The 20268-nt window shown below is 40.3% G+C and overlaps 2 protein-coding genes across 2 annotated transcripts; both read left to right on the top strand.

Moving 5' to 3' along the window:
* The first annotated feature begins 57 nt into the window (after window positions 1-57).
* LOC113122681 (uncharacterized) lies at window positions 58-10919 on the top strand. Its single transcript, XM_026294177.2, has 8 exons — window positions 58-1657; window positions 1908-2027; window positions 2111-2257; window positions 2635-2745; window positions 2864-3057; window positions 6423-6546; window positions 10162-10320; window positions 10439-10919. Exons 1-8 carry the CDS (start codon window positions 1612-1614, stop codon window positions 10636-10638), a joined length of 1101 nt encoding a protein of 366 aa, XP_026149962.1. The 5' UTR covers window positions 58-1611; the 3' UTR covers window positions 10639-10919.
* A 5656-nt stretch (window positions 10920-16575) lies between these two features.
* LOC113122278 (urokinase plasminogen activator surface receptor-like) lies at window positions 16576-18893 on the top strand. Its single transcript, XM_026293487.1, has 5 exons — window positions 16576-16715; window positions 16869-16988; window positions 17072-17218; window positions 18158-18268; window positions 18375-18893. Exons 1-5 carry the CDS (start codon window positions 16670-16672, stop codon window positions 18572-18574), a joined length of 624 nt encoding a protein of 207 aa, XP_026149272.1. The 5' UTR covers window positions 16576-16669; the 3' UTR covers window positions 18575-18893.
* Window positions 18894-20268: the final 1375 nt, after the last annotated feature.

The raw sequence follows: 20268 nt of genomic DNA, 5'->3' as shown, positions 1-20268 counted from the left end.
CTAAGGGCAATGTCTCTATACTTTGTGTTGTAGCTTTCATTTCCCCTAAACTTCACTTCAGCACCTCTATCTTTTATGTGTAAAAAGAGATTTGTTTTTGCTGGAGCTGACTAAGGAATCAAACTTAGGCAGCCAACAAGAAAACAACCACAGAGCACCTGTAATCTTTATGTGCTCCTGACTGCACGCCCGACAAGGTCATGTTCACCTAAAAATATCTTAAGAAATGCCTTGTATTGAAAAATCAAATTGTTAAATTGCATGACTGGGAGGATCTTTAACTGAGATACAGTAGGTTTTATTTGAGAAGCTGCTGACTAACGTCTGGTCAACATCTAATCTTTGGCTACTATGAAATTATATTGTCTGCTGTAATTACTGTAACTACATACCTGTTTATAATCACCCAGTGATCTTGAAAAGCAAAGGTCATTTCCAAGTGATTCGTTATCTCGTTATCTCAAGGGATGACTTTTACAACTATCTCATTAAGAGATACATTATCAATCCACTTAGCCTACTGTCCATCATGTACACACACTGTCCTCCTCCTGACCCTTTTGTACAAACACACACACACACACACATACATACACACATACATACATTCCGATTTTGATTGAAATTGCGCTGTACCTGAATATCTTAAAGCAGGTGCTTCAGTTTCCAAAGGTGTGATGAGCTCCTGAAGGAGACAGCTCCATTGGGCCCATTTTAACCCGCAAACACCAGGCCTAGATAGAGAAATGTTGTTTCATGAAATGTGCAATAGCAAATGATGAAAATAAGATGAAGTGCCAAATCACAGTCATCTGCCTGAGATCGGCAGAAAGAGAAAAGAACAGCAGCACGAAACAACAGAAACTGTGCAGAAATATCAGAAAATATCAGAAATACACAGCTCCAGGACCTGGGAAACTTGCAGAAGGTACAGAGACAGAGGACCAATGTCCTATAGTCTTTTATTCTATATTTCATTATAATATTTTTGTATATATCTGGAAATACAATAGTTCTGCTCTTCTATTTTGCTGCTGTTGCTTTCTGGAATTTCCCCACTGTGGGACCAACAAAGGATAATCTTATGAAAATGTTCTCACACATAGAACATGTACAGTGTGTGAGAACATTTTATATGTGTTTTAGAGCGTGTATATGAGGGAGCATTTCATTCATATGTGTTTGAGGTTTTCACTATAATATGTTAATAGTATAGTGCAGTAATAGTATTTAATCTGTGTATATGAGTGGGCAGTTCTGGATAATGTCCCTCATAATTTAGTCGCCAACATAGTTTGTGTGAAAAGTCCTGCTTTTTGTCCTAATCGGTCCCAACCTGCATAGAAGAAAAACACCCACATGGACACGGGGGAGAGCGTTCAAAACGACACAGAAAGGATACAGGGTCAGAACCAGAACCACCTTACTAACCACTGTGGCTGTCTAAAAAACAGCATTAAAACACATAGAGGCTTTTTAAAGTTGGACATTGTCTCACTGTCAGAAACAGAATGAAGGAGTGGTCTTAGAGTGACGTCAGCTCCCTCTCAGGGGACCTATATAGCTTTAACAGATCCAGATCCAAGATCAGTTGTATCCAGTCACCAAAACATGCATCTCCTCACCGTGATTGTTGGGATTGTACTTCTCCCTAAAGGTAAGTCTTTATCTGTTAACTATTATTTATTTATTTGTTTAGTTTGACCAGTTTGGCCTTTTCAAATGCTGCTACATGTCATACAGTGAGATGCCAAATGGCAGTGCAGCTTTTTCCACATGAAATGTTATAATGTACAATCCATTTTGATTTTACATTAATGTTACAGCACTTCAGAGCTGATCAGTAAAAACATTTTGTCCAAGTATTGACAGCTTTTTAAATTTCTGGGCCTTTTGTTTGTCACCAGTTTACACTCTCAGATGTTATGAGTGTCCACTGATATCATCAGCACACTGCACAAATGTGCCAAAGGCATGTGCCTCACAAAATACTCAGTGCAGTTCAATGCGAATCACCTTATATAAAGGTACAGTATCATTAGGTGCCTCGTGCATATTGGAAAACTGTTTCATACTTGCACAGTTTAAAAAGGAGCTTTTTTTATTGCAGGTAGTTCAACGGTTGATGATCTCTCTGTAAAATCTTGTGCTCCGGCTCAAGACTGTGTTGAGGGCTCAATCAACTATGGAGAACTCAGGGTTGTAATAACCAACAAGTGTTGCAGCACTGATCTCTGCAACACCCAACTTGCCCCTGGTAACGTAACATATACATATACTTTGTTATATTGTCTGTTGGCTTTAAAGTGTTAGTTTGTTCTGCCTGGTATTTACTTAGATGTATACAAACTACTCTCTCTGTATGACTGCCTATAAAATTAGTGTTGTTTGTGTTTCTGTAAAATAAATAAAATAATCAAAATTTAAAATAATAAGTCTTCAATTTTTAATACATCATCAAACTCTACATCTGTTTTTTGTGCCAATACTAAAATTGTGAATGAGTGGACTGATTCATGCATCAGTAGCTGGGACAATACATTTGGAGCGTATTGTTAAAGGGACAAATCTTACCTTCCAACATGAGCCTTTATCCCCCAAAGCAAAATTAAAAATATACATTCTGTATTACAGTGCCCAGTAAAACCAGTCCCAATGGTAAAAAGTGCTACACCTGCAGCGGATCGGAGTGCAAGACAACTGTAAACTGTGAGGGGGCTGAGGACTACTGCATCTCAGAAACAGGTAACACACCTGTGGCAATAATGATCTAACTCTGTTCTACATCTGTAACCTGACCAGAGGAATGTTTAGTGATAGATGTATTAAAGCTGACTCACTAACCTTATCTTCATTCTCTCAGTGACTGCAGAGGGTATAAAGGTGACCATGAAAGGCTGCGCCTCCAAGGTGTTCTGCTCAAACACAAAAAGTGCACAGCTTACACGAGCCGTTCAGACAGAAGTTTCCTGTTGTCAAGGTAACTACTGCAACAGTGCCTGCAGCACAAGTGCTGGTCTTCTGCTCCTGCTGACACCGATTTATCTGGTCCTGTTCTCTTAAAGTGATGGAGACAGCAGCATCACTGCTCAGTTTTTCTTCTCGTCTCTGCATGCTCTCATAGTGCTCCTTGTCCTTATCCTGTCAGTCACATGAGTGAGAAAGGGAAGTGTTTAGCAATCATCACAATGTAACTTGGTAAAGTTCTGATTCCTCTTTGTCTTCTGCCTCATAGGGTTTCACAAAGGCTTCTTTTCTTTGATTTTTTGCATCTTTAGAAAGATCAGAGCAAGTGTCAGTGAGTGATTTCTGTTTTTGGAAGTAAAGCAATGGGTGAAAAATGACACTGTGTAATGCTCTTATTGTTAACCTGAAACTTTTTGCCCATATTTGTATGTGTGTGAATGTCAGATATTGTCAGTTATTGATGAAAAGGGATGAAACATGTAGTTTGATGAAAACTGTTTGGAGCTACCCCAGAAACTGTAAAAAAACAGAGAGATCCAGGTCTGATTGAGAACCACTGTCTGTATCTGTTGAACTCAAGAGTTTTATAGTTTTCAGTGTGTCAGCGAAAGCTGATTATGTTATTATATGTTGTTAAATGAAGTTTACAGGTAAAGCCAATATTGCTCTCTCCCCACTCACATGCTACACTGTAAAATTACAACAGCAACAGAGTCATAGAAGCTTGTATTGTTTTCAAGATGTCCTGAAGAACTCAGGCGTTGCCATACATTTCATAACCCTGCAACGAATTTTAGAAAAATTGGAATCAAGTACAATCATCACATTGCTCTCTGCATGTTTCACAAGAAAAGAAGAAGCCAATGCATAAATGCACTGAAGCATTTTTTTTATCTTGGAGTCAGCAAACAACACTTCAATAAACAATGTCAGTAAAGTATTATTGGTTTCTTATAGCAGCCTTGACCTGTTAGTCACTATATACACTGCCAGCCAAACATTTGGACAATACAAAAACTAAATCTAATAAGTATTTGAACACTGCCCTTTGACCTGCACACAGGTTCTACTGGTACTTTTCAGAACCTTGGAGAAGCTGCTTCTGTGGATTCAGGCTGATCCAGCGTTTCTGTCTCTTCATGTGATCCCAGACTGACTCCACACTGCCATCTGCTGCAGGAGTCCTGGGTCTTCTTGGCTTATATGTGTTGCTTCTGTAAACCTTAGTGTGCTGGTAACTTCATAGTTTACTTTATGTGTCAGGGATGTGGTGCAGCTACACAAGCGACAATTGTGTTGTTTGTGCTACAAGTAGAAACACAATATGTATAAGTTTTATGGAGGTTAGGGTTGGGTGTGTGGTTTTCTTAATGAGATAATTGAATGTACCGTATTTTCTGGACTAAAAGTTGCACTAGAATATTAGTCACTCTTAGCAAAAATTGTCTTGTTGAACAGAAAAGAACATATAAGTCACTTTAGTGTATAAGTTGCATTTCTAATTATACTAATTATAGTGCAGCCTATGAAGTGCAGTCTAAGTCTGGCTAACTATAACAACAAGAAAGACCCCCGCCAACTTTGGGAGGAAGGTAAACCGCTGCGTCCTCCTCATCTAGATCCACTTAGTCCTAACCAGGGTCCCAGGGATCTGCTGGAGCCTATCCCAGCTCTCTTTGGGTGAAAGGCAGGGGTGCATTCATTCATTTCATTTCATTTCATAATTTATTCATTCATTTATGAAATGAAATCCCATGTCCATTTGACATGCAATTAATTTACCTATCGCAGTCACACCCTGGCTTTACTGTGTAAATTCATTAATTGGATCCAGAACGCACGACATATGCAGCATCTGCTCTGAGTGACATTAAACACTAGAGCCGCCAAATGAAGAAATGGTGTACACAATCAAACAAACAAAACCTGGCAGCAGTGCATACATACAGTATTTTCTTTTTTACTTATTTACTTACTTATGTCGTATGTCGACTGGATCGCTGACGTAAATCTGCGTCACTTGATGTATCCTGAACATTACTCTGTAAGGCGTGGCGTAAGTCTGGGTTTGACAGAGGTAGAAATGGTGTGAGCTGAGATATGACTGTATGTTAAATTGCATGTTGAAATTCCATATTTAAATTCCAATTTAACAAATAATTGCAAATTGAATAGAGTCCATTAAATTTCCATATATTCACAAAAAAGCATAGATTTAAAGTTTCAGGCCTTTGCGGTCTCTAATTGTGGGAACTGATTAGCCTGGGTTCTTTGATCTGTTAGGGACATGTGACATCTGTGTAGTATCCAGAGGTGACTCAAGGTCATTCTCTCACCCGCTCTGGTTTCAGTGATACCCTCCATGGAAGATTTTTCAGTCTTCTGATAATACTCTACACTTCGCCTTCGATCAAGTGATAAAAGTTGATGATGATGACGTGGTGCATCGTGGCGCTGTACAGATGTTTCCCCATTTTGTTCTGCATAGCATTAGATTACATCAGGTGAGTCTTGACACCCAGGTAGTAGAAGAATGCACACAATTAAAGGAACCTAGAACCAGGAAACTATTTTACCAGTGGCTCACTTTAATCCCACGGCAGAACACATGGGATATAAAAAGTCTCTACAGCCTCTAATGGCTTGTTCCTTTATTGTTTTCTGTCTGTGAGTTTGTCCAGTCCTCCATGGGATTGTCTCGCTTTGTATTATTATCCAGCAGGAAGCCTGGAAGGGGTATTGGACCGGATTAAAGAGACTGGGAGGAGGCTCAGTTTCCCTGAAGAAGCTGTCGTCACTCTAAGACCACTCCTCCATTCTGCCTCTGATTGCGGGACAAGGGAAAAAAAGGCTCTACAGGCATGTCTTCCACATTGATTTGTTTTTTATGTTTATGCCCCTTATTGTCACTTATAGTGTTATTTTATGTCATTATAGGACACAGACAGTTGGGAATTAGGAGGAAATTTGCATTAAAGGAGGTTATAAGGGAGGTGCCACTGTGTGTTTAAATTAATTGCACAATTATAACATCAAATATATTTTTATTGGCAAAGCCAATGAGGGAGGTTTCTGTTGGCTGCTGTTTTTATTTGCTGCATATCAATAAAGTCAAACATATGATCACTGATAGAGTAAATAAGGAAGTTTTTCTGTATGCCACTAACTGCACATAAGAACAGTGTCAGTGTTTTCATTAGGGGTGTGTATCTCTCCCTCACAATATGATACATATCTTTTAACATGGCCCACGATCAAAAACGATACAGATACATTTCTGATCATATGATTCCGTCCATCCATCTATTCTCTTCCACTTATCCAGGGCCAGGTCTCAGTCTAACAAAAGATGCCCAGATCCCGTTCCCAGACACTTTCACTAGCTCTATCAGGAGGACGCCAGGAGATGTAATCCCTCCAGCGTGTCCTGGGTCGTCCCTGATGTCTTCTTCCAGTGGGACTTGCTTGGAACACCTAGGGAGGTGCCCAGAAGGCATCTGAGACCGATGCCCAAACCATCTCAATTGACTCCTCTCGATGTGGAGGAGCGCTGGCTCTTCCCTGAACTCATGACCAAAGGTGAGGGTAGGAGTCTAGATCAATCTGTAAATCTTCACCACAACGGCCCAGTACAGTGACCGCATAACTGCTGACCCGTCTATTGATCTCACGCTCCATCCTTGTGAAAGAAACCCCCTGATACTTAAACTCCTCCACTTGAGGCAGGAGCTCTCCCCTGACCCGGAAAAGGATATTGGAGGTGCTGATTCCTGCCCCAGCTGCTTCACACTCGGCTGCAAACTGCCCCATTGCACGTTGCAGGTCCTGGCTTAATGAAGCCAACAGAAACATCTGACTGCACCTAGAAATTCAAGGACGGGGATATAACCCTTTACTTCCTCCTATCAGGGGCATGTAGCCCCAGACAACACAGCACCCAGGATCATTCAGGCACTCAAACCCCTCCACCCTATTTATAGTATATGTGTGTCTCAGAACTGTGTTTGCAGGATGTGATTTTTCATTGATGAATCTGGAGACATAGTGAATAGTAGGAGTAGTGTTGGACGCCCTTTTTGGTTGTGTTGCTCACACACACACACACACACACACACACACACACACACACACGCAGAGACACTAGAGGCTCCAGCACAGGAAAAGTAACACAAAGTTTGTGAGACATCAGTTATTTCCATCCGTATCATTCTTAAACCTATTTAGTAAAAGAATTTGGTTCGTATGTGTGGCTTTGACCCAATACAGTCATATACTTTAGTGATTCTCCTCTACATACTGATTAATATTTACACCCCTACTTTTCATGTTATCAAGTTACAGAAAACATTTACCTTCAAATTTCTACTGAACTGCAGCATAACCTTTCAGACCATTACATTATAACCTAGATGTTAATAATGAAGAATTTACTTGTACTGTGCTGTTAACTTTACCACTCTATAAAGAGATATATGCTTATTAAGTGGAATGCAGTATGATATCATCCACTAAATTAGGTTTGACTCCACAAGCTATACAAACTATTTCAAAGGATGCACTGAGTACTTCTGTATATTGATTTTTATGTTTTTATGTTTTTCAGTTCACTATTCCAAACATATTTAATGAATAAATATGTTTGGAATAGGTTGAAGCACCAGATACCGACAGCTGATCCATCTTTGATGTGGTGGAGACGTTGGAGTGATGCATAATCAGGACGGAGGACGAAGAGGTGCCTCAGTAGGTAATACCAGGGTGCATCAACCACTCACCAAATCCTTTTCAGTATGATATCTGGATCCCCTGCCCAACAGTTTGAGTCTGATATATGCTGACTGCTCCCTCTCACCCACTGTGTCAACACCACCCCCTGCCCTCTGTCTGATGCATCCATCCATCATCCACGGAAGAGAGAAGTTAAAGAAGAGAGAAGTTAAAGAGGAGAGAAGCACACTCGGTCCATTATTATCATGCAATGGTCAGAAAAGGTACGTGTTTTCTAACACTTCAAACAACCTCTGACTGACAACATGACGTGCAGTTAGTAGCACACACAAAAACCTTCCTTATTTACTGTCAGTGATAATATGTTTGACTTGATTACTATGCAGTTAATTCAAACACCGAGCGGCACATAAAACTTCTCTTATTTGCTTTGTCAATGATTGGGCTTTGACGATGATTATGTTTGACTTTATTGTTGTGCAGTTGATTCAAAAACCTAGTGGCACACAGAAACCCCCCTTATTTACTTACTTATTGACTATTACCAGGGATAATAAGTTTGACTTTATTGCCATTTTCCCAACTGTCCTACGGCAATGTAAAATAACACGGTCACTGACTAACATACTTTCAAAATACAAACTAAAGTTAAGTGACAATAGTTATAATGAACCTCGCAGGAACATCCTGTCGAGATCAAGATGCCTCATGGTTCAGGAGCCTCGTCTCACTCTGGGTCGGACACTAGGTCAATATCGCATCAATGTGCCTTCGCTGCAGCCTCATTTTCTCAAGGCTCCTTCATTTTAGGGTGGCATTTAGCCAACCAGCCCATTAGCCTTTACAACGCGATGTGTTCCTGCCCAAGGTGGGGAAGAGAGGGAGGAGTAGGGGGTGTGGTTTGCATGGACTGAAGCCTACACACCCCAAAATGAGTCACGCTGGATGTCTTGCTAGAGGTGGATGGAGAGGTCGGCTATGGTGGATGATTCTTATCATTTTTTTTAAAACAAGCACATTACAGAACTTTTCCTAGAACTTCAGAGAACTGATGTTATTGTGTTAATAAAAGGTAGAAAACGTAAAGAAGAAATCAATGTAGATCACGTACCTGTAGAGGCTTTTTAAAGTTGTCACATTGTCAGAGACAGAATGAAGGAGTGGTCTTAGAGTGACGTCAGCTCCCTCTCAGGGACCTATATAGCTTTTACAGATCCAGATCCAGATCCAGATCCAAGATCAGTTGTATCCAGTCATCAAAACATGCATCTCCTTACCGTGATTGTTGGGATTGTACTTCTCCCTAAAGGTAAGTCTTGATCTGTTAACTATTATTTATTTATTTGTTTAGTTTGACCAGTTTGGCCTTTACAAATGCTGCTACATGTCATACAGTGAGATGCCAAATGGCAGTGCAGCTTTTTCAAACTGTCACTATTACGTCTTTGTACTGGGCATTAGAACTGCATTTCACATCCAAACTCATACTATACGATATATTTTGATTTTATTTTACAGCACTTCAGAGTTGATCTGTAAAAACATTTTGTCCAACTATTGACAGTATTTTTTAACTATTTTTAAAATGTTTTGTTTGTCACCAGTTTACACTCTGAAATGTAATGAGTGTCCACTGGGAGCATCAGGAAGCTGCAAAAATGTGCAAAAGGCTTGTGCCTCACAAAATACTCAGTGCAGTTCAATGCGAGTCACCTCATATAAAGGTACAGTATCATTAGGTGCCTCGTGCATATTGGAAAACTGTTTCATACTTGCACAGTTTAAAAGGAGCTTTTTTATTGCAGGTAGTGTAAAGGACAAAGACGTGTCTGTAAAATCTTGTGCTTTGGCTCAAGACTGTGGTGAGGGCTCACTCAAGTTTGGAAACATCAGAACTGTAATAACCAACAAGTGTTGCAGAACTGATCTCTGCAACAGCCAACCTGCCCCTGGTAACATACTCATACTTTGTTATATTGTCTGTTGTGCTAGTTTGTTCTGTTTGGTATTTACTTAGATTTGTTGAGAAATACTCTCTCCATATGACTGCCTGGAAATCAGTGTTGGGTGTGTCAGGATGTAGCTCAGGTAATGTCCCAAATGCAGACAGAACAGCGGGAGGGGCAGGGAAGTGCAGAGTAGGATTTTTATTATTTAACATACAGGAGCCGGTAGGGACAAACAAAATGAGTCAAACACGTCAGAGTTAACAGACTAAAGTGAGCATCCAGGAGTGAAAATCAACAATAATCCAATGGCAGAAAAGTTCAAGTCAGTTTTTATTTCCTAAAGGCCAATCAGCTTCTCACTGTCACATCCTGTAAAACCCTGTAATTCAGATTCATCAATTTATAATCAATGTAAAAACAAATGGCAAAAATAGTTAAACTTTGTACATCTGTTAATTTTATATTTCTTATTGCAGCTTGTTCATTGCATATTTGAAGTAGAGTGTGTTGCAGTCAGCCCTTTATCCCCCAAAGCAAAATGAAAAATATACATTCTGTATTACAGTGCCCACCAAAACCAGTCCCAATGGTAAAAAGTGCTACACCTGCAGCGGACAAAAATGCAATACAACTCTAAACTGTGAGGGGGCTGAGGACTACTGCTTCTCAGGAACAGGTAACACACCTGTGGCAATAATGATCTAACTCTGTTCTACATCTGTAACCTGACCAGAGGAATGTTTAGTGATAGATGTATTAAAGCTGACTCACTAACCTTATCTTCATTCTCTCAGTGACTGTAGTTGGTGCAAATGTGACCACGAAAGGCTGCGCCTCCAAGGTGTTCTGCTCAAACACAACAAGTGCACAGCTTACACGAGCCGTTCAGACTAAAATTACCTGTTGTCAAGGTAACTACTGCAACAGTGCCTGCAGCACAAGTGCTGGTCTTCTGCTCCTGCTGACACCGATTTATCTGGTCCTGTTCTCTTAAAGTGATGGAGACAGCAGCATCACTGCTCAGTTTTTCTTCTCGTCTCTGCATGCTCTCATAGTGCTCCTTGTCCTTATCCTGTCAGTCACATGAGTGAGAAAGGGAAGTGTTTAGCAATCATCACAATGTAACTTGGTAAAGTTCTGATTCCTCTTTGTCTTCTGCCTCATAGGGTTTCACAAAGGCTTCTTTTCTTTGATTTTTTGCATCTTTAGAAAGATCAGAGCAAGTGTCAGTGAGTGATTTCTGTTTTTGGAAGTAAAGCAATGGGTGAAAAATGACACTGTGTAATGCTCTTATTGTTAACCTGAAACTTTTTGCCCATATTTGTATGTGTGTGAATGTCAGATATTGTCAGTTATTGATGAAAAGGTATGAAACATGTAGTTTGATGAAAACTGTTTGGAGCTGCCCCAGAAACTGTAAAAAAACAGAGAGATCCAGGTCTGATTGAGAACCACTGTCTGTATCTGTTGAACTTTGGAAAAGTCTTCAATGTGTCAGAGATGACACACTTCAAACCCATGTCCCGTAATGGCCTTCAGGCACATAAACTTATTGGCAGCAAACGCCAGCACATATGATGAGCCACAGAATCTGCTGATCCAATTTAAAATGCAGTTTTGAAGTAACTGTGAAGTGATATTGAAGTAACCATTACATAACCAGTCATATATCTAAACCTACATTTTTAACCTAATGAGAGTTAGCCTAGCCTATGGTTACTACAACAGGGGATAAAGTACTCGGATCTTCTACTAAAGGAAAATATCATATAGAAATACTCTTTTACAAGTAGGCTACAAGTTGCACATATGTAATATGACCTAAGTAAAAAAACAAAAACAAAGGACAAGCAGCCAAATATACTTGAAGTTGCCAAAGTGAAAGTAGTCAATCTGTGGCTTTTGCATTGGCACAGATGACAATCAAATCTATCCAGAGGCAGACTTAGCATCAGGTGAAGTTAGGCGGTCGCCTACGGCCCCATAATTTATGGTTGAGGTATTTTTCATCATTTAAAACTGTAGTGTTTTCAGCCACACACATATATATAATACGGAGCCAATTTGATGTCTTTAAGTTTTGGCATTGTAAATAAAGTTTGGCATTGAAAAAAAAGGCATTGGCATTGAAGCACCTTTTTTGCAAATGGGCGTTAAAAATATATTATTTTATTTTTGTATCTTTTTGCACTCTCTCTCCTCTGTCTCACCATCTACACACACACACACACACACACACACACACACACACCGTATGTCTCTTCTTCCACCCCCAGCATGCATCTCTGTAGCTCCCCCTCCCGACCCCCAAAGAACAACCCAGGCAACAGACCAAAACACCATATCCATTACAATATATAGCGTTATATACTCAGTAATGCTGTTGCTAATGTTAGCTGTTAGCTTATTTCAGCTGCTACTAAAGCAGCAAAAAGTCATTTAGAAGTTAATGTTAACACATCCTGCTTCTTTCTGAATAAACAATGGCAGACAGCACAGACTAATTTGTGGTTTAGGAGCTCCAGGACAACTTGTACGTGAATTTATGTCCATGTTGAGCAACAGGGTGATTCAGTCCTGTGGTTACTCTGTATGCAAATGATATGTAAGGTCCCATGGCCCCTCCCCTTGAAGCCCCTCCTCTCCATGCCAAAGTGGTGTCAGAAAGTTGGAAGTGAAAAACAGTCATTGGCATTGTAGAAGTTAAAGCCATGACGCAAAAAAGCCCTGGATGTGGAGGGCCCCATTCCGATATTCGCCTTGGGCCCCCAAATTGCTAAGTCCGTCACTGAATCTATCTGCTGTGATGACTAGTTCACAATGGTCCTATTGACATGCCAAGTTGATGGTTTGAGAAAATAAACTACTGGCTGCATCAAAACAACATTAAATATTGATGAGACTGAAATAGGAGGATGGCACTCAGTGCTTACTTTTAGTCTAAGATATTAAAAACATAGATTTCTCAGTGGCCACATCAAAGTGATAATAAGATCATCATTCTGGCATCTCACAAGCAGAAGAGGCAGACTGGAGTTGGACTCAGGCCACAGTCCAACTTAACTGGCTAATGAACACAATGGGGTCCCTGATACGCTAGTCTCAATACCGTCATTTAGCAGATGTGTCACAATCAGAGTTTTAATGCAACAGTTACAGGAAGAGTATATGTGGGAAACACCAATGGACAGTTGTACCACCATCTAGTGGGCAAAGATTTTATGACAGTTGATGCACCATAAGCAGTTACGTGAAGAGTATAGACACCATCCATCCATCATCTGTACCCCCTTAGTCCTAACCAGGGTCCCAGGGATCTGCTGGAGCCTATCCCAGCTCTCTTTGGGTGAAAGGCAGGGGTCCACCCTGGACAGGTCCCCAGTCCATCACAGGGCCACATAGAGACAAACAACCTCACACACTCACACTCACTCCTATGGGCAATTTAGAGTCACCAATCAACCTGACATACATGTTTTTGGACTGTGGGAGGAAACCAGAGTACCTGGAGAAAACCCACACAAGCACAGGGAGAACATGCAGACTCCACACAGAAAGGCCCCTGATGGGTTTCAAACCAGGAACTTTCTTGATGTGAGACAACAGTGCTAACCACAAACCACCGTGCTGCCCCAGTATAGACACCATGTGGGAAACAACAATGGACAGTTGTAGCACCATCTAGTGGGCAAAGAATTTATGAAGTTGATGCACCATAAGCTTCACACGGCAGAACATGAGAAACAATTCATTTTATTTGAAAAGACTCTGGGGCATATTCAAAAGCAGTTGAAAATAACCAAATATGATATTAATGTAAATTTTTACAAATGCAGATTAAATAAAAAGAATAAAAGAAAATTTCTCTGCACCTCTTGATTCCTTTAGTAAATGTATGACTCATGTCTCATGCTTTATTTGATTAGATCTGAATTGTTCAGCTATGGTTAGCTCATGATATTTGCTCTGCGTGACTGTGTGGGCCCCCACTGTGGAATCATTAACTAACCCAGCTCTGCTCATACTTCTCCTAGACTTCACTTCACTTCTTCATAGTACAAACCTGACCTCACTACAATCTTACTATTCAGATATCAACTATCACAAACTGTGACTGTCCAGGCTCATTAGCCACTTCACCTTCGGTCCCATTGCACCAGTGGTTAAAAATATTCATTAACTTGTGTCTAACGCAATAAATTAAAAAAACATTTGTTTCTGCTCTCCTGCTTCTTTTGTCGTGTAAAGGATAAGGCCACTGTTGGTAGAATTCATCCTTCGGGTATCGTATCAGTATTGACCGATCATTGAATCTGTATCTCTAATCACAACATTATTCTGTCAGTCCACTGAGACGAAACAGGTCTGGTGCTCCTGAGGTAATTAATCTGTGACAAACTAAATTCTGAACTTCAGGTTTGCTACACTGGTTATGTAATGCTTACATAAATATCAGGATTAAAATCTGCAGTCAGTACTGGATCAACAAATTCTCTGGCTCATCATACGTACTGGCATTTGAGTTTATGAGGCCATTACTGGAAATGGGTCAGTATCATCTCTGACACACTGAACAGCCTTTCATGGTCACCTTTTCATCTGTCAGTGAGAGAATGAAAATAATGTTTTAAACCTTAATAATCTATTTAAATCACTAAGCATGGTTACAGGTAACAAGCATATATGTTCCTGAGAAGCAGGAGTCCTCAGTCCCCACACAGCTTAGAGTTGTCTGTTGTTTGATTATAAATTGATGAATCTGAATTACAGGGTTTTACAGGATGTGACAGTGAGAAGCTGATTGGCCTTTAGGAAATAAAAACTGACTTGAACTTTGAGTGTCTCACTTTCTCTCAGGAGGACAAAACAAATCTTTCTCATCTTGGAAGCTAAGATCTGCCACTTTAACAATACCTGCTCCAAATGTATCATCCCTGGTTCTGATCCATGAATTAACATCGTCAGCCCACCTACTGCCATGACCCGCCCCTACTCCTACTACCTGTTCTGTATCTTTCATTTTAAATTGTTTCCTGGGTTTGTCTGCTTTACTGTTGTATTTAGTGTTTTCATGTGTGACCTATGAGCATCACTGTGCAGTTTTATATGTAACCCAGGTGGTTCACTTTGTCTTGTTCTGTGTTGTTATCCTGCTCCCAGGCCATGCCCTGGATTGTGTTGTATCTTCTCTGCCACTGGATCATTGTTTTGCATTTTCACTCCTGGATGTTCACATTGTTTGGTCTGTGAACTCTGACTTGTTGGACTTGCTTCTTGTTGTTAAATGGGATTTTGGGTTTGCCCTAACATGTTTTTCCCTGTTCGCTCCTGTATATCATACAAATTATACATGAGCTACATCCTGACACACCCAACACTAATTTCCAGGCAGTCACATGGAGAGAGTAGGTTTCATACATCTAAGTAAATACCAGGCAGAACAAACTAGCACCTTAAAGCCATCAGACAATATAACAAAGTATAAGTATGTTACCAGGGGCAGGTTGGCTGTTGCAGAGATCAGTGCTGCAACACTTGTTGGTTATTACAGTTCTGATGTTTCCAAACTTGAGTGAGCCCTCAACAAAGCACAAGATTTTACAGACACGTCTTTGTCCTGTGAAACAGTTTTCCAATGTGCACAAGCCACAAATTGATACTGTCCCTTGATATGAGACGAGTCGCATTGCCCTGCACTGAGAGCTTTGTGAGGCACATTCCTTCAGCATGTTTGTGCAGGATCCTGACGCTCCCAGTGGACACTCATTACATTTCAGAGTGTAAACCGTTGAAAAACAAGAAAGTAAGCAAAACACCAGCCCACTCTAAAAAGAAACCACTCCCAAGACTTGCTGGGAGATGTTTCATTGCCAGGTGGGGATTGAAACTATGAGAGTCTATTAGATAAAACTACCCATATGCACCAGTCTTCATTTCTGTGACCAGAGAAATTGAAACACCACTAAATGGATCCATCCATCCATCCATCCATTATCTATAATATTTCTGGAAACTAATAACCTGCAAAGCAAAAAGATTACTCCTCACATAATACTGATCCAACAGGCTTTATTAGGGGTAGACAGGTGGCAGAGAAAACATTTCACAGGGTTAATTGGAAATTTCCTTATTGCCACATTACACAAATTCTGATCCAGAATCTCCGGCTGTGGAGGCTCTCTCTGTGGAGTCCTGCCCCTTGGTTTCAGAGTGTGTGCGTGGTCACTTTGGGGGCATCTGGCCTTGGGCTTTCATCCTCCTAGGGGGCAGGTGGATCACTGGCTGCCAGGCTCTACACCTGTATGCAGCTGGGGCCAGGGGTGGCGTTGTGGGGGCCTCCTCCTTGCTGAGTATAACTTTTGATAACAAACTCGCACACACTCGCTCACACACACACACACACACACACACACACACACACACACACACACACACACACACACACACATATATATATTCATGCATACATTAACATAAATATTATTAACAATATTCTGTTGCATTATCACTGACGGTAGTAATGTTTTGCTGTCACAAGTGACTTTGTTTCACATTGTATGAGCATTGCTATTATTTATATTGTATATTGCATATCTTGCCTGTTTGTTCCTGCCCAAGGTGGGGAAGAGAGGGAGGAGTAGGGGGTGTGGTTTGCATGGACTGAAGCCTACACACCCCAAAATGAGTCACGCTGCATGTCTTGCTAGAGGTGGATGGAGAGGTCGGCTATGGTGGATGATTCTTATCATTTTTTTTAAAACAAGCACATTACAGAACTTTTCCTAGAACATCAGAGAACTGATGTTATTGTGTTAATAAAAGGTAGAAAACGCAAAAAACAGATCAATGTAGATCACGTACCTGTAGAGGCTTTTTAAAGTTGTCACATTGTCAGAGACAGAATGAAGGAGTGGTCTTAGAGTGACGTCAGCTCCCTCTCAGGGGACCTATATAGCTTTTACAGATCCAGATCCAGATCCAGATCCAGATCCAGATCCAGATCAGTTGTATCCAGTCATCAAAACATGCATCTCCTTACCGTGATTGTTGGGATTGTACTTCTCCCTAAAGGTAAGTCTTGATCTGTTAACTATTATTTATTTATTTGTTTAGTTTGACCAGTTTGGCCTTTACAAATGCTGCTACATGTCATACAGTGAGATGTCCAACTATTGACAGTATTTTTTAACAGTTTTTTTTTTTACATTTTTTGTTTTTCACCAGTTTACACTCTGAAATGTAATGAGTGTCAACCTGGAGTATCAGGAACCTGCACAAATGTGCAAAAGGATTGTGCCTCACAAAATACTCAGTGCAGTTCAATGCGAATCACCTCATATCAAGGTACAGTATCATTAGGTGCCTCGTGCATATTGGAAAACTGTTTCATACTTGCACAGTTTAAAAAGGAGCTTTTTTTATTGCAGGTAGTTCAACGGTTAGTGAACTCTCTGTAAAATCTTGTGCTTTGGCTCAAGACTGTGGTGAGGGCTCACTCAAGTTTGGAAACATCAGAACTGTAATAACCAACAAGTGTTGCAGCACTGATCTCTGTAACACCGAACCTGCTCCTGGTAACATACTTATACTTTGTTATATTGTCTGATGGCTTTAAGGTGCTAGTTTGTTCTGTTTGGTATTTACTTAGATATGTCGAGAAATACTCTCTCCATATGACTGCCTGGAAATCAGTGTTGGGTGTGTCAGGATGTAGCTCAGGTAATGTCCCAAATGCAGACAGAACAGCGGGAGGGGCAGGGAAGTGCAAGAACGGGCAAGAAAAAACATGTTAGGGCAAACCCAAAATCCCATTTAACAACCAGAAGCAAGTCCAACAAGTCAGAGTTCACAGACCAAACAATGTGAACATCCAGGAGTGAAAATGCAAAACAATGATCCAGTGGCAGAGAAGATACAACACAATCCAGGGCATGGCCTGGGAGCAGGATAACAACACAGAACAAGACAAAGTGAACCACCTGCGTTACATATAAAACTGCACAGTGATGCTCATAGGTCACACATGAAAACACTAAATACAACAGTAAAGCAGACAAACCCAGGAAACAATTTAAAATGAAAGATACAGAACAGGTAGTAGGAGTAGGGGCGGGTCATGGCAGTAGGTGGGCTGACGATGTTAATTCATGGATCAGAACCAGGGATGATACATTTGGAGCAGGTATTGTTAAAGTGGCAGATCTTAGCTTCCAAGATGAGAAAGATTTGTTTTGTCCTCCTGAGAGAAAGTGAGACACTCAAAGTTCAAGTCAGTTTTTATTTCCTAAAGGCCAATCAGCTTCTCACTGTCACATCCTGTAAAACCCTGTAATTCAGATTCATCAATTTATAATCAATGTAAAAATAAATGGCAAAAATAGTTAAACTTTGTACATCTGTTAATTTTATATTTCAGCTTGTTCATTGCATGGAAGGTTATTTGAAGTAGAGTGTGTTGCAGTCAGCCCTTTATCCCCCAAAGCAAAATGAAAAATATACATTCTGTATTACAGCGCCCATCAAAACCAGTCCCAATGGTAAAAAGTGCTACACCTGCAGCAGACCGGAGTGCAAGACAACTCTAAACTGTGAGGGGGCTGAGGACTACTGCTTCTCAGGAACAAGTAAGAGACCTGTGGCAATAATGATCTAACTCTGTTCTACATCTGTAACCTGTCCAGTGATAGATGTATTAAAGCTGACTCACTAACCTTATCTTCATTCTCTCAGTGACTGCAGAGGGTATAAAGGTGACCATGAAAGGCTGTGCCTCCAAGGTGTTCTGCTCAAACACACAAAGTTCATCATTTACACAAGCCGTTCAGACAGAAGTTTCCTGTTGTCAAGGTGACTACTGCAACAGTGCCTGCAGCACAAGTGCTGGTCTTCTGCTCCTGCTGACACCGATTTATCTGGTCCTGTTCTCTTAAAGTGATGGAGACAGCAGCATCACTGCTCAGTTTTTCTTCTCGTCTCTGCATGCTCTCATAGTGCTCCTTGTCCTTATCCTGTCAGTCACATGAGTGAGAAAGGGAAGTGTTTAGCAATCATCACAATGTAACTTGGTAAAGTTCTGATTCCTCTTTGTCTTCTGCTTCATAGCTGCTCTAATATCCTTTTTGTCAAAGTTGATGGCCCCTGGTCACTCTGGCTAATAATTATTCAAAAGCAGTTGAAAATCACCAAATGTGATATTAATGTCAATTTTTACAAATGTGTGGTCAGATTAAATAAACAATATGAAAGTTCTCTGCTCCTCTTGATTCCTTTGGTATATCTCATATATGACATATATGATTCCTATTAAAAATGATAATAGTGTTTTTTTCCAATTTACTATTTATCTCTAAAATCCTAGAAAAAACACTTGCCACGCAGGTTCATAATCATCTTACTAGCAATAATACAAATTATATACATAATACTAGCAATAATTTGTATGAACGATTCCAGTCTGGTTTTCGCCTTTTCCATAGCACTGAGACGGCCCTGGTTAAAATTACAAATGACCTGCTGTTAGCTGCAGATTCTGGACTTATCACTATTCTCATCCTCCTTGAGCTTTGATACAATTTCAACTCTCCTTGACCGTCACCAGTCCATCACAGGGCCACATAGTATAGCTTCAATCAGTATCACCAACACTACACTCACCTGGTTTCATATATCTCTGGCCATACTCAGTTTGTCCAAGTTAAAAATCACAGATCCCATCCCTCTCCTATTAATACTGGTGTTACCCAGGGCTCTGTCCTGGGTCCCCTTCTGATCACTATATACTTACTCCTCCTTGGTCTCATTTTCGTAAATACAACATACAATTTCACTGTTACACAGATGACACCCAGCTCTACCTTTCCTCCAAACCCACCACTGAGCTCAAATCAAATAGTGATAAAACTGAATTTCTACTTACTTGTACCAAATCCACACCCTCTTCAAAGTCGACAGTTTCTCTCTTTTTATACAGTTCACAGTCAACCTCCTGTCCACTCCACCTGCACGCCTGTCCTCAATGGGCCGCAAGAGCTTTCAGCTGCTCTGGCCACCACCTCTGGAATTCTGTCCCACCTAACACAAGCTCCATAGACTCTTTCCCCACTTTCAAAGCCCAACTTAAAACCCACATTTTCAGATTATAGTTTAGTCCATAACCCCTCCCACACTGATTGTTTTATTTTGTCTTTTTGACTGCCTTTTAATATTTTAAATTTTGTTGTATTGTTATATTTTTCTATTTTATTGTTTTGCTCTCTAAGGTGACCTTGAGAGCCTTGAAAGGTGCCCACTAATGAAATGCATTTACTTTATTTAAATATTTAAATATAAAGATAATTATATATTAGTTTGTATATATGTGTAACACAAACAGCAGAGGCAAAATGAAAAACATATTATGTTTATTTAACAGATTTGCACATTAAGAAAAGCGAAAGCTGATTATGTTATTATATGTTGTTAAATGAAGTTTACAGGTAAAGCCAATATTGCTCTCTCCCCACTCACATGCTACACTGTAAAATTACAACAGCAACAGAGTCATAGAAGCTTGTATTGTTTTCAAGATGTCCTGAAGAACTCAGGCGTTGCCATACATTTCATAACCCTGCAACAAATTTTAGAA

The sequence above is a fragment of the Mastacembelus armatus genome, chromosome 16 (genome assembly GCF_900324485.2).
Source record: "Mastacembelus armatus chromosome 16, fMasArm1.2, whole genome shotgun sequence".
In the NCBI taxonomy this organism is placed as follows: Eukaryota; Metazoa; Chordata; class Actinopteri; order Synbranchiformes; family Mastacembelidae; genus Mastacembelus; species Mastacembelus armatus.
Note: the sequence above shows the minus strand (reverse complement) of the source record. Positions and strands in the feature narration are given on the sequence as shown.

What these genes read in the sequence shown, in the direction of transcription:
- LOC113122278 (XM_026293487.1), top strand. Translation starts at nt 16,670, where the DNA reads ATGCATCTCCTTACCGTGATTGTTGGGATTGTACTTCTCCCTAAAG. An exon ending in GATTGTACTTCTCCCTAAAG is followed by an intron (nt 16,716 to 16,868) that starts GTAAGTCTTGAT and finishes GTTTTTCACCAG; the next exon opens with TTTACACTCTGAAATGTAAT. An exon ending in TAACACCGAACCTGCTCCTG is followed by an intron (nt 17,219 to 18,157) that starts GTAACATACTTA and finishes TCTGTATTACAG; the next exon opens with CGCCCATCAAAACCAGTCCC.
- LOC113122681 (XM_026294177.2), top strand. Translation starts at nt 1,612, where the DNA reads ATGCATCTCCTCACCGTGATTGTTGGGATTGTACTTCTCCCTAAAG. An exon ending in GATTGTACTTCTCCCTAAAG is followed by an intron (nt 1,658 to 1,907) that starts GTAAGTCTTTAT and finishes GTTTGTCACCAG; the next exon opens with TTTACACTCTCAGATGTTAT. An exon ending in CAACACCCAACTTGCCCCTG is followed by an intron (nt 2,258 to 2,634) that starts GTAACGTAACAT and finishes TCTGTATTACAG; the next exon opens with TGCCCAGTAAAACCAGTCCC.